Source organism: Podarcis raffonei, chromosome 2 (assembly GCF_027172205.1).
Source record: "Podarcis raffonei isolate rPodRaf1 chromosome 2, rPodRaf1.pri, whole genome shotgun sequence".
Lineage (NCBI taxonomy): Eukaryota > Metazoa > Chordata > Lepidosauria > Squamata > Lacertidae > Podarcis > Podarcis raffonei.
In genome coordinates, this window is record NC_070603.1 from 76,009,711 (window position 1) to 76,023,217 (window position 13,507).

Here is a 13,507-nt window from a genome sequence, read left to right on the forward strand (position 1 = left end):
GCAATGGAGAAGCCCTGGAAGATGCAGAAAGACCTGTTTTCAAAGTAATATCCATGCAGATTAGCATCCGTCGTGGGGCAAAGTCCAATGACTATACTGCCCATGTCTGCAACCGACAAGTTCACCACAGCGTAATTAATAGGAACCCTGAGAAATTTGTGCTTGATGGTTAGTAGAATGATGGTTCCGTTGAACCAAATACCCAGAAGCGTACCAAGGATCATAAGCACCCCAAGACCAAACTTGTATTTCCTTTCCCTGACCTGATCCAAGCAGGTGATGGCGTTACATGTCACATTCGGTCCAAGGGATGTTGAAGCATTGGAGGAAAACAGAGAATGATTCATCTTTCCATTTTGTTTGCAAGAAGTGATCCCTGTGCAAAGGATAATGAGCTCTCGTAATTCTCCTATTATGTCTCTCACAAAAGACACTCTCTGAAAGATGCAATCATACATTATCCCTTTTGGGTTTGAATCCATTCTTGTTTTTACGCCTGGGGAATGGATATATAGCATGTTTGAAGGCCCTGGGCCCAAACTATTAGAAAAACACATCTCTTGGAAACCACTTAATTGTGTATCTGTTGTGCCTCTCTGCAGTGTAGCACTCATCTTTAGTGCTTGTTGTCATTTCAGATCTAGAGAAATGATAAATAATTGTGAGTTGCTTTGAAGCCCATGAGAATGGTAGTTATGCAGGCTGCTCTAGGTCTGAGAAATGGGTAGGAGAACCTATCAGTCTTTTATGTCTGTCATCTTTTTCTCCAGAATACCAGCTCTTGCTCTTGTTAATATGCTATGCTTTGGAAGTGATAGTGACAGACAAACAACCCTGAAATATAGATGTTAAGATCATATGTAACTAAACACAAATATATGACACTCTGGAGAGTAGCAGTGCTGGGAAGTGTGAACTGAGTCTTTCATCTCCACTCTGCCACCAGAGTCCCATTCACAGGAATGGCACTGGGGGGGTGTCATTGGGCACTTGCCCCTGAAGCGGGCCCATTGCCATTCTCTGCATCCCCCTGCTGCTCCAACCCCTTACAATTGCTGTCTGCTCACCTGCCCTCTGAGCATGCAATAAATGACAAGGGCGAGGCGATGGAGGAGCAACTCCCTCTGGGCAATTTTGCAGATTGTAGCCGGAAGAAGAGTGCAAGCAAGTGGGCAGGAGGAGCACATGGCAGAGGAGGACAAGCCCACCAAGGACCCCTTGGCTCAGGGGCTCCTCAAAACCTAAGAGTCAAAACAATCCACAGATCAGTATCTTTTAAGCATCTGAAGAAATACTCTCTGCTCTAATAAATAAAGGTCTTCCGGTGTTACATTTCTGAAAGTATGTTAATAGCCAGCTTGGGTGCAGAAGCTAAGAGCAGGTGAAAAATTGGGCATCCTAAGTATCTCAGATCATGCAGTCCATTTCACCAGGCTGCAGAACAGAAGGCACAGCAGGGAAGGCGGCCTATCCAGCCAGTTCCGCTGAGAAACCAGCTGCCTTTGACGGATAGTCAATCACTCTGACTGAACACTTCCATCCCAGCTGCTTTTTTTAGAACTAGAACTTTGGTCCTTGAGATTGCTTCCCCCCGCCCCCCATCTTCCTTCCTCATCCCTGTTGTTACATGCCTTTTAGATTGTACTCTTGAGAGCAGGAATTGTCTGGTGTGTGTGTTTTTTAATTGATCAGTAAGCTGCATTGGGGGGGGCGCGGATGGCATTGTGGGTTAAACCACAGAGCCTAGGACTTGCTGCTCAGAAGGTCGGCAGTTCGAATCCCCGTGACGGGGTGAGCTCCCGTTGCTCGGTCCCTACTGCTGCCAACCTAGCAGTTTGAAAGCACGTCAAAATGCAAGTAGATAAATAGGTACCGCTCCGGCGGGAAGGTAAACGGCGTTTCCATGTAGCTGTACGCTGGCTCCCTCAGCCAATAAAGTGAGATGAGCACCACAACCCCAGAGTCGGCCACGACTGGACCTAATTGTCAGGGGTCCTTTTACCTTTTTAAGCTGCATTGGGAGCATTTTTTTTTTTACAGGGTGATAGTGGCAATGATGATGATACACCTTTAAGCAGTGTACATACATCAATTATCAATAGATAAAATCAGCAAATATTAAAAACAAATACTGTATGCATATGACTAAATCTTGTGCTTGCTGAAATCAAAGTTTTTCGCAAGCATTTAAAGGAGTATATTGAGGATGGCTACCTAATGTTTTTGGCTGAAGAGCTGGGTAAAAATTCTTGAAATAAAGAAACAAGACCTTGACAAAAATATGTTCAGAGAATACAGCACATGACATGTTTGATGAGGACACTCCAGTATAAACCCAAACCTGAAATGTTGATAAGCATCCCTAGCACCTTTTGGCAGTGAAAGTCTTCTGCAAAACCACCAACAACTTTAGTTTTAAAATAATTTTATTAGCATTTCAAAAAGAAATTTTTATTTCTGTACACACTGTACTTTTACATTCCACTTGACACTGGTGGAGGATGAGCTGTAGCTCCACTGTTAAATCAGAGTTTGTAGTGAATTACTAAATGTCTCAATAGTCATTTAAGCCTCATTTTTCATTGTCACCTGCACAACCCATTCATACATTAAAGGGCACATTATAATCATGGAAAGCAATAATAAGTAAACAGGACCACAACCTGACTCAATAAATATTCCATAGGATGACTATCTGAGGCACTTAAGATATGGGTCAGACTTTCCTGATGTTCACCATCTTCAGTACATGACATCATGCAAGTAGTAAGGAAAAGAGAACTGGAGGTGTCCGAGGCTGCTTTTCCAGAGATCTCATGCTTATTCAACGCCTTTCATAAACTCCAGAAATTCTGCCAAAGAAAGGAAATCCAAGATGTTTGTTTAATAAGATGATGGTTGGAGAAGCAGGGGATGTTTCTTGACACTTCTTCCCCCCTCCCCAGCTCCACAAGTGTGATTCTCCTTTCCCATAGACCTCCTGCCCCACATGATGAGCTGTACTCATGCAAGGACTGTATACAGGGGTATGCATACCCCTAAAAGTTTTGTGAATCTAAGTTTGGCCTCATTGAGGGACAGTATTTAAATATGAGTAGGAAAATGAGAGTACCCCTAAACACTTTTTTAGGGGGGGAAGCACTGACTGTATGTATCAATTGTTGCGCATAAGGCATGCATTTTGCCATTTGAGTTTGTCGTACCCATTACTTTCCCCGAGGCAAAACCACCCTATTATCATTCCTCAAACATTTTTCAAGCAAACAATGGCTATAGTCCAAGACAGTTAAGCACACTTAGGACTATTTATTTCAATGGCCCAAAGCAAGCTTAACTCTTCATTAGACTGTGACCATGGCTATGAGACATCTCAATTTGTCTTGTCCTTTTTGTGAAAGGATAATCAAAAAATGATTTTGTGTACAGAAAATGATACCAACAGCTTAAATATGAGCTATTAAGAATTGACAATGCAGTGGCGGGGCTGTGAATGCAAGTTAATGCATTCTGACCCAGAGACTATTGCATACTGCAATACAGCCAAGGCTTTTCCTCCTTTATTTAGGTAACAGGATTTGTATACCACTTAACCATCAAAACCTCTAAGCAGTTTACATAAAATGTACATTAAAATTTCTGATCACATCAAAATTTAAAAACAAGTTAGGGTAATTTTTGTTCAAAATAAAATCAGCTATTTTAAAAATCCGTTATAAAACACATGTCAAATTTATATGTTTGGGCACGCTTGCTTATAAAAAAGTTTTTAGCAGGTCTGAAAACATTACAGTGAAAGTGCTTGCCTACAGTGCCAAAACTAAGAGCTTTTAGCCAGGAATTCTGCCCAAGGTGAAGCCTCCAGAGGGCGCCATTGATGCTCTCAGCCTGTTAGCCAATCTACGATGAGCTGGGGCTGCCTGACCACCACCCACTCCACCCCATGGCTCCAAAGCGGTTTTGCTATTGCCTTTGTTGCCCCATCCCACCTACCCTCTGAGTCAGAAGCCCCTTCCTTCTCTCCCCAATCACTTCCAGAGGGAAGAGCCCCCTCCCGCGCATGTGGGGTGCCCAGGACAGCTGCGTTGGGCTGCAGCACCAGCCCCCCTCTCTCTCTCGTGTGTCTCTATACTCCTTGATGCCAGGTGGCTCCCTTGTCCCACCAGGGCTCCCCAGCTGGGGCAGCTGTTTTTCTCCCCTCCCCCCCACCCCCTGAACGTAACTGCTCTGATCTGTAAGTCTTTAAAGAGACATGAGAACCTTCTTTCCTACAATCCTGTGATAAGGTTGTAAATATGGGGGTTTGCTTTTTCACAATTCAGATCTCAGTCCCCTTGCTGTTTTTCGTGGGGTGGGGTTGGGAGAGAAGAGGGAAATTAAGACACAAAGGACTAAAACCAGACAGAGAAGTAAATGACCCTGTGCTTTGGGAAATGAAGTGAGATAATTCTTTATATTACTGGGAAATGACTTGCAGTGTTAACGTTTATGCATATTTACTCATAAGTAAGGACCACTGAGTTCAGAAGTAAGCCCTGGTGAGTAGTGCAATGTCTAAGCATGCTCTACTCAGAAGTAAGAATCACCGAGTTCAAGAGGAAGCCGTAGTCCGTTCAAGTGAAGCCTCTGGAAGCTGCCCCTGCTATAATGGGCACAATGTCAAAGAAACCCTCAGGAGCTAGATATCAGAAAAGAGCAGAGGAGTGTGCGTGTGTACGCGTGTGCATGTGTATGGAAATGCGCATAGGGCTGGTCGATGTGAGTCTTCTACCCAGGTGAAAGAAAGCCTAGTTTTGCCGTGCTGCAGGGAATCAGCAGGGAATTCAAAAGTGCAGGTGTGGCTATACTGAAGGATTCCTTGCAAGTGTGGAATGAACACTATGTGGCATTCCCAGATCCACAGATCAAAGCAGTCAAGTGGGCATTTATGGGGTAAAGTGATGCTTCAAGTCAGCTGGTCCCAAGCTGGAAGGATTTAACTGAAAGGAGTACCTTTGGTCTTTAAGTAATGATGACTCTGAGTTTTTAAGATTAGGTCGTGTGTGTTTGTGTTTGTGTGTGTGTGTGTGTGTGTGTGTGTGTGTCCACCCTCTTTTTCTTTATAGTGGTTATCATCTAAGAGCACTGCAATTCTTGCTGTGATTTATATGCAAAGTTACACACAGTCATTTACCATCATAGTCAATCTTGCCATCGTTATTTTTGTCTCCATCTTTCATCAGTTCCTCAATGTCATCTTCAGTGATCGTTTCTCCTGTAGCTTGCAACATGAGTTTTAGTTCGTCTAGGTCTATGTATCCATCTGTATTTCTGCGAAGAGATGGGAGAGCTCAAAAAAAGGGAGAATTCCATTCCTGTATATTTCGTCATTCTCACCAAGCATTGCATTGCAGCCGAGCGTTTATTTGAACACTGTATTCTATGCGATACACCACAAGATCAACCAAACAACCCAAAAGGCATTGTTTGGCATTAATATTTGTATTTCAATATGATCATGCGCAGTTTCTCAGAGATCTGAATTTTACAAAGAAAGGACTTGCAAACAGCTGAGTGATAATCTAGTGGAGCTGTTAAATGCACATGTGCAAATGCAACATTCGTACCCATCTAAATATTGGCCCTGAAGTTTTGGGTCTTTCTTAATGGTTGGCCAATGTGAAAGAGGGGAAAAATCCAAACGTGTTGAATCATAGAATTGTAGAGTTGGAAGGGAACCAAGGGTCATCTAGTCCAACCCCCTGCAATGCAGGGAACTCCACTAAAGCATCCATGACAGATGGCCATCCAACCTGTCAAGATAATGATGATGAAGAGAAAGTTCTGGAACCTTCTTGCCCCTGGGGGTCAGATTTTTATCTAGCCTTCCCCCTGCAGGCCAACTTTGTCAGGTGGGTAGGACAATAATCACATGGTATCATTATGTCGTGACATTCTTCTAATGTTTCTATGCCTAATTTTGCCTAATATATCCACCTTTGCAATGCACTTTCCCCTAATACAATACATTTTTGTATGGTGTTTTTTTTTTTACTAAATTATGCATTTTATAAACACTCCACCCTAGTATATGCATTTTTCTGTGCATTACTTGGCTGGAGGACTACAATGAATCCCAACCTGGGAGAATGGCAGGATGTCAATATATTAAGTAATAAAAAGAATTGCAATATTCAGAGAAATGTGAATTTTGCAGGCTGGTTGTGTCTCGGTTTGCATATTGCCTTGAAATGTGAGCTGAAATGATTTCTCCCCCATCCTCGTAGTGGCAGCTATCACAGTGAAGGAAGTCTATGAAAGCTAGTTATCCTCTTCTTGCATATTACTAGTCACCCGGGACTAGGTATGAGTGTTAGAAACGTTCTGTCTCCACTTGATCACTGTCTAGGTCCACAAGGTACTTACTTGTCAAACATTCTGAAGAGATCGGAAAGTTCTTCTTCTGATTTTCCTTTGCTGTCATCTTTCATACACCTGACCATCATAACTAAGAACTCATCAAAATCTACAGTGCCACTGCCTGTCAATGAAAAAGAAAACAACAAAGGTAACTTATCTCTCACCTTGAGCATTTCCACTTAAATATTCCGAACATGGTAATAAAAAAAGCCAGTTAATATTGTAAATGCTGTAGCAGTTGACAGAAGCTTGTTTTTCCTTCAAATTTAAATGGTGGTTGTTGTTTTTTCCCAAATTGTTGTTGCTCGTGTTGTTAGTTGTTCTTCTTGTTTCATCCATTCTTTGAATCCATAAACATTCAAGGAGGTATGATGAATTATTTCAATATGATGATTTCCATCTAGAATTCCATCTAGAAACCCAGCCAGATGCATGGGCTATAAATAAAAATAATGTTGTTGCTATTAATTCATTAAGTTTATATACGACCCTTCATCCGAAGATCTCCGGGCAGTTCAGAAGATAAAAATGCAGAATATGCCAAAGGACATCTGGTTCAACTCCTCTTCATTCCTCCTCCACACAGCTCTCAAGAAAAAAAAAAGTTTTACTATTTTTAAACTTTCCTTTCCAGATCCTTATAACCACCCAGAAAAAAATAGCTCACCATCTTCGTCTACTTCATCAATCATCTCCTGCAGCTCCTCGGGGGTAGGATTCTGCCCCAGCATTCTCATCACCTTCCCCAGCTCCTTTGTGCTGATACACCCATCCTCTGCACCCAGGACAAATATATCAAAAGCAGCCTTGAATTCTGGAAGAAGAAATGAAGTCAGGGTTTGCCACATTGAATTCAACAAGGAGGCTTCAAAGCCTACAGCACTTTCCAGCTGTGACTGACAGAAAATAGCTGGCAGCTTTCTACTCCTGCCTTCAAAATTATGCCAGATTGATTGTCTCTCATCCCTTCCTTTTCATGAATGGGACCAGCTAAGCTCAAAACGTTAAAAGGCTTAAAAGAGTTTCAAGGACATTCAGCCTCCCAGCATTTCACAGATGTACTCTGTTAGTTTATATTTTAATTCAAAAATATGCCAAATGCAATCTGTGGAGGGCCCATAGCTCAGTAATAGACCACATGGTCCATGCACATACAGACCGGGGTCAATCTCTTGGGTAGCAAGAAGCCCTTACTGTGGGAAACCCCTGATAGACAGAGTCAACAGTACTGGAATATTTGGAACCAGTACCTTGTCTTGGTACCAGGCAACTTCATGTCATATCATGGCCCAGTTGATCTAACATCATCAGGCAGCTTCATAGGTCTATATGACCCCTTTTAAAAACATATCTGGAATTTCTTTATATCCTGCATCTGCCAATAAAGGGTTGGGAAGCATAAGCAGGAAATCGCCTCTTAAGATTAGAGTGAAGTGGTAGCAGGCTGAACTTCACAAATGGTCATCTTCCACCAGCTCTGGACCCAAGCTCTTTATTTTACATATTGATTACTTGTCAGCGCTGGTGGCTAATTGGTTAGTCAACCACCCCAATTACAAGTTGACAATGTGGAAAACAGCCTTCTTGTGAAATAAATGGGAAGATAAATGGCACAAGCTTACCATTTTTCTGTTCTTCTGTCAACTGCTCAACCTGTTATTAAAATAAAGACTCAGTTCAGTCATACAGTATAACTATTTGTATATATATATCATCCTTGTACTTCAGGCAAATATAGTCTTCCAGTAGCAAGACATTACAGGCTAACAAAACAGATATATTAATTTCTTAAAGTAAAATGTTTCAGTATCCTCCACCTTCACCTGCTCTGACATGAATTAAAGTCTCTCTCTCTCTCTCTCTCTCTCTCTTCCCAAAATTAGTGTTGACTTGATTGTGAATTCTCCTCTTGATGCATCCCTTCTCATTAACATTGTATTTAATAGGCAACATAACATCTTCACCTATCTCAAATATGCACATCTAATTTGCCTGGTTGTTTCCTCGTGGGATTTAGCCAGCATCTCCTTTAATGATACCAAATGCTAATTTGTACCATTTAGTTGCTATGTGCTCAAGTTAATACATAATACAGTGGTACCTCGGGTTAAGTACTTAATTCATTCCGGAGGTCCATACTTAACCTGAAACTGTTCTTAACCTGAGGTACCACTTTAGCTAATGGGGCCTCCTGCTGCCGCCACGCCGCCGGAGCACAATTTCTGTTCTCATCTTGAAGCAAAGTTCTTACCCTGAGGTACTATTTCTGGATTAGCGGAGTCTGTAACCTGAAGCGTATGTAACCTGAAGCGTATGTAACCTGAGATACCACTGTAGGAGCGTCCCCTCAAAATATCCATGCTTATGATCTGGGCCTTGTACTTCTGGTTTATCTTCTCTGTTGCCTTTGGTGAGCAGGCCTAAGTGCTTATGGTTTGCAGAATAGACTTCCAGGTTCTTCTGAAAGCTGGTGGTGGGGTGACAGAGTGTTGGCTCTAAATTCAGGTTCAGACCCAGGGACACGCCCCCCCCTCCAGCTCATTATTCTTCCGACTGGGCCACTGGACTCCAGTCTTGGACCCCAACTCTGCTGTACTCCTCCTACATACAAACAGATACCACCTCCTTCATGTCAGCATCTCCAAGATACACATACACCTTCTGCCCTGTCCCCCTTACACACCTTTGTGTAAAGATGGCTGTTGAGAAACAATCCCTTATTCCTGACCAGTCCTGTTTGCGTCTGGAGAATCTTTTCAGAGTAAACTGACGCACATGGATCAACCTGTAAAATCTTTTCCAATTACCTATGAGGTCAGAACCACCCCATAGAAATACTGGTCTCCCATCCATCAGCCTCGCTTGTATTGCATTGGAAGGCTGCAGAAAACGAATGACAAGATGGGGGAGGGGGATAATCTATGGAAACAGATAACAATAGCAGCAAGATGCCAGTTCAAAATTTCATAGTGAAACCTGAACCCGCTTATATAAGCCTCTGTGATGGAAGTAGAGCAGCTGTGAGATGCTCTTTCATTGTGATGACCAAAAAGAAAAAGAAAAAAACCGCCAACAACCCAAGATAGTTGGAGACAGCAAACAAACGCCTCCTGTCACTTTTGTGTGCTCCACATAACTTGACTATTTTGGCACGCTGGCTATTTTTATGCCCTAGTGACTGAGATGCTGTTAAGAAAGATAACCCTTCTGATTGTTCACAGAATCTGACTGACATTGGTATTTATCACTGGAGGCTTTTATCTCAACCCATGGCCCTGAAAATGTTCTTTGTATACGCTGGCATCTGGAAAGCATTCCAAACTTAGCTCTGCAGAAGAGATGTGAGCGGGCAACGCGATAAATCCGCTGGATTCCTTTGAACAAGTGGTTGCAAAATTACATATGTTACAGGAGCAGTTGCATGCATGTAAAGATGATTGTGCTTTGCAGTAAATGACGGACTAATGTAACATTCTTTCGTTTCCAGCTTGGCACCCCAGTTGCTGCCTTTTTATGTTAACTTGTTAGAGGATTGGACAAGAGAGAGACCTGGGGTCAAATACAGTCTCAGCCATTCGGCCTCTGGCAAGTCTCATCTCTCAACCAAACCTCCCTTATAGGTTTGTTGTGAGCATAAAATGGGGAAAGAAACCTGCGTTGAGCTCATTGGGCAAAGAGTAGGATACAAATGTTGTAAGATAAACATGTACAAGGCTTAAGCTAAGGCAACACATAAAGGATCATCTTGTTGACCAGGAGCCCCAAATGGACAAGGATGAAGAACTCTCTTAAGCGGCTGTAATTCTATTCCTACAACATGGGAAAACCAGTGACTTCCTCTATAATTGTTGTAAAGGCAAATAAGTTAAAGGCTATGACAAGGGGTGTAGAACCACTGCACTAAATGTAAAGTAAATTTTGCTATAAATAAATTTCCCTCAATGCTTTTATGAGCCTAGTCTCAACAGTGTTGCTCAGAAAGCAGACAGTGCTGTCTGGGGTTGACTACCAACTTGCAGACTGCAGACCCTTTTATTAGTAAGAAAATGCAAAACATGCAGAATCCAGATAGCCCAGTGTTGTCCCATATTGGAAAAAGAATCTTCTGTATTTTAGACAGAAATGTGTCCACAGCCCAGATACATTCTTTTGCCTCAGTGGATTATTTATTTACAGCACATAGCAGCTGTTTAAACCTACTTGTAGGAGCTTAGCCATCACCAGGATATGCTCAGGCAGGAATCATCCCTTCTTCCATCTGTCTTATTAGGGTTTCTTATTAACAATCTTAACCACAGCAGAACATAAGCCCAGTTAGACTACAGATATAGCCAGAACTGTTCTTCCCCCGATTAAAATGGAATTAGTGAGAGTATTAGTTTCTCTCCTTACCCCTTTGACTTACTTTCCAAGCTAAAAATAATAACTAATCTAACTCTCCTGAAATTTAGGCAATTGTGATCTGGTGTCCTCTTCTTCATTGAACAGAGTGAGCATTTTCCTTCAAAATTCGTCTTGCAAAGCAGTGGTCAAAACCATAGGTGCAAAAAATTATAACAACGTTACTTCTCAGGCCCCCTTGTAGTTCACAATTACAAGCAGAAGGGGAAATTGTAGATGAATTCCAAATTAAACAAACCAACAAAAACCCTTCAGCTTGTGAACTTCTGGAAAAAAAACTATATTTGCCTATATAAATAATAAATTGTTTCACTGCTATCTGCATTTTCTGTAAAACATATTGGCTATAATAGCACAAAGATAAAGTAGTTTTGAAATTATGCTCAACAACAGCCTTATGCAGTTAGGCATCTCTAAGCCATTAAACAAAAACCTAAAATACATACTCTATTTAGAGCTGGGCTACAATGAAAACAGGCTTTCACATAAAACACAGTAAGTTTCATTAAAGTAAGCACCAATGCATTTGTACAAGTTGTTTTTTTTAAAGGAACTTAAGCTGTATGGCAAATCTCTTTATCATATGAACAAGTTGAAGGATCTCCATTATTACATTTAACATTAATGATAAAAATGAATCTAACATCATCACTAGCATTAACCAGAACATTAAAATTTGCACCTTGTTAAGACATGTGGAGCATAATCCTGTGCTTGCTTATGCAGAAGCAAGTCCCAGCCTCAGCTTTATATCATCATGTATGAAAATATTACTTACTGCTGCCTTGTAAATATCATCCATGGTTTGTTACTGTTGGCCCGGTGCTGGATGGAGATGACAAACTGTACAGAGGCAAAATTAAGGTCTCTGCCAGCTCTCTGTCCCTTGAAGCTCTGCTTATATAGTAGGCTGTCAGCCCTAAATGTGTCAGCCAGGGACTGCTGACTGCTACACAGCCCGGCATATAAAGCCATCCTATCCATTCTAAGCAAGACTCTTCACCTTGTCTCAATGGGAAGCATGCAAAGTTTGTTACAGCTGACATTTCTAAAACATGATCCTAATTCCACTGATGCTTACTTTGTTTGTTTTATACTTCAGAACTAAAGTGCAACCTGATCTTTGCTACACTTATGCTTCTTTCAGGGATCAGATGGCACACGTACGGAATGATGGTTCCACATTTTGGGGGTGCTTTAGTTTTCCGCGCTCAAATTCATCCATATGACTTACTGACAGCAAAACCAGTGCTTTGTATACTATGCACAGCTGATTTTCTACCAACAGAACATGAGTATCCTATTGGAAGACCTGTCCTTTCCAAAGGAAGCCTTTTCCAGATTCCACACGTGTATCACTATGTCAGGGGCAAGAACATGAGCCTATGGTGGTCTAGCTGTACACTCTGTGACAATTGAGAAACAATTCAAATATAAATCTTTCACATGCAGGTTTATGGCACAGTCCTTCACTCCACCCAATGGAACCACTTCTGTTTCCTTTTTAAGTAGTGAAGGAGAGCCTTCCATCTGAATAACTGTACCACACAATAGTCCAAATGTTTGAACTGACTCTTACGAAATTCTCTGCAAGCATCTGTGGGGTAAGCTGGTTAAATTCTTAACTCATGTCGACCCTTGGCAAAACAATTTGTTCCATCATTCACTTAGCTTGTTTAGGGACATGCATTGGTATTGAGGTTATACATATGCTAGACTGAACCATCTCTCTCTCCACTGATTCAGAGCTCCCCCCTCTGTCCAACTGCGTTTGCACACAGGTAGGTAGAGCTGGCAAGAAACTAATTCATCTGTAAATGGAAACTTATGTGAAGAATTTGCAAGTGGGCTTTACTTTGAATGAGTAGAGGTACGTAAGAATGGCACTACAATAGTCAGGATCACTTAACATGGATTTATTTCCTATATTTATTTGTTCAGTCATATTGTGTTTTACCCCCACATCAGCCAACAATGCTCATGAAGCAGCTAACATAAGACCAATAAGACTAATACAGTGGTACCTTGGGTTACAAACACTTTGGGTTACAGACTCCGCTAACCCGGAAGTAGTACCTCGGGTTAAGAACTTTGCCCCAGGATGAGAACAGAAATCGTGCGGCGGCAGCAGGAGGCCCCATTATCTAAAGTGGTACCTCAGGTTAAGAACAGTTTCAGGTTAAGAATGGACTTCCAGAACAAATTAAGTTCGTAACCAGAGGTACCACTGTATATAATTATAACAAATGTTAAATATCCTCCTGGTCAAAGGGAGAGGTTTTTCTCCATTCTTCCAATGCTAAGAGTTGGCATTCTAAATTCTTCATCCTCTGCACTTGTATTCTCAGGTAATGGATGGCTCTGGGGCACCCTATCATTAAGCAGTGTGATGTGAGGGGGTGGTGGCCAGGAAAATAGCTGTGAGGTGGTGGAGAACCGAGCTGCCCTGTGCCCTCTAAACTAGCTTGCTGCCTTCAGGCACAGTGGAGAATGCTGCTCCAGCCCCGGTGTTTGCTTGCCAGTCTGGTGGGTTTCTGAACATGGAATGTGGGTAGGGAAGGGACCATTTTGTCCTTCGCCACTTATAGCAAACTGTCTTAGGCTGGTACTGGCTGGCTCTACTTGATGAATGAGCCAAAAAGGTGAACAGGCTCTGGTTCACACTACTGCAAAGCTTGTTCTTGTAGCTCAGTGCATTCAGAAGTAAAAT

At 42.0% G+C, this 13,507-nt stretch overlaps 1 protein-coding gene across 1 annotated transcript; it reads right to left on the reverse strand.

Annotated features, from left to right (window-relative positions):
• Positions 1 to 2,408: 2,408 nt before the first annotated feature.
• On the reverse strand, positions 2,409 to 11,712 carry TNNC1 (troponin C1, slow skeletal and cardiac type). The gene is made up of 6 exons (XM_053377547.1): positions 11,576 to 11,712; positions 8,019 to 8,049; positions 7,064 to 7,210; positions 6,403 to 6,517; positions 5,171 to 5,307; positions 2,409 to 2,852 (listed from the first exon to the last, which is right to left on the reverse strand). The coding sequence occupies exons 1-6, from the start codon at positions 11,597 to 11,599 to the stop codon at positions 2,821 to 2,823; spliced, it is 486 nt and encodes a 161-aa protein (XP_053233522.1). The 5' UTR covers positions 11,600 to 11,712; the 3' UTR covers positions 2,409 to 2,820.
• Positions 11,713 to 13,507: the final 1,795 nt, after the last annotated feature.

Excerpts from the sequence above, each read along its gene's own strand:
- TNNC1 (XM_053377547.1), bottom strand. The coding sequence starts at position 11,599 with ATGGATGATATTTACAAGGCAGCA. Across the intron at positions 7,211-8,018 it reads GACAGAAGAACAGAAAAATG|AATTCAAGGCTGCTTTTGAT; the intron begins GTAAGCTTGTGC and ends TTCTTCTTCCAG. Across the intron at positions 2,853-5,170 it reads TGGCAAGATTGACTATGATG|AATTTCTGGAGTTTATGAAA; the intron begins GTAAATGACTGT and ends TTTCTTTGGCAG.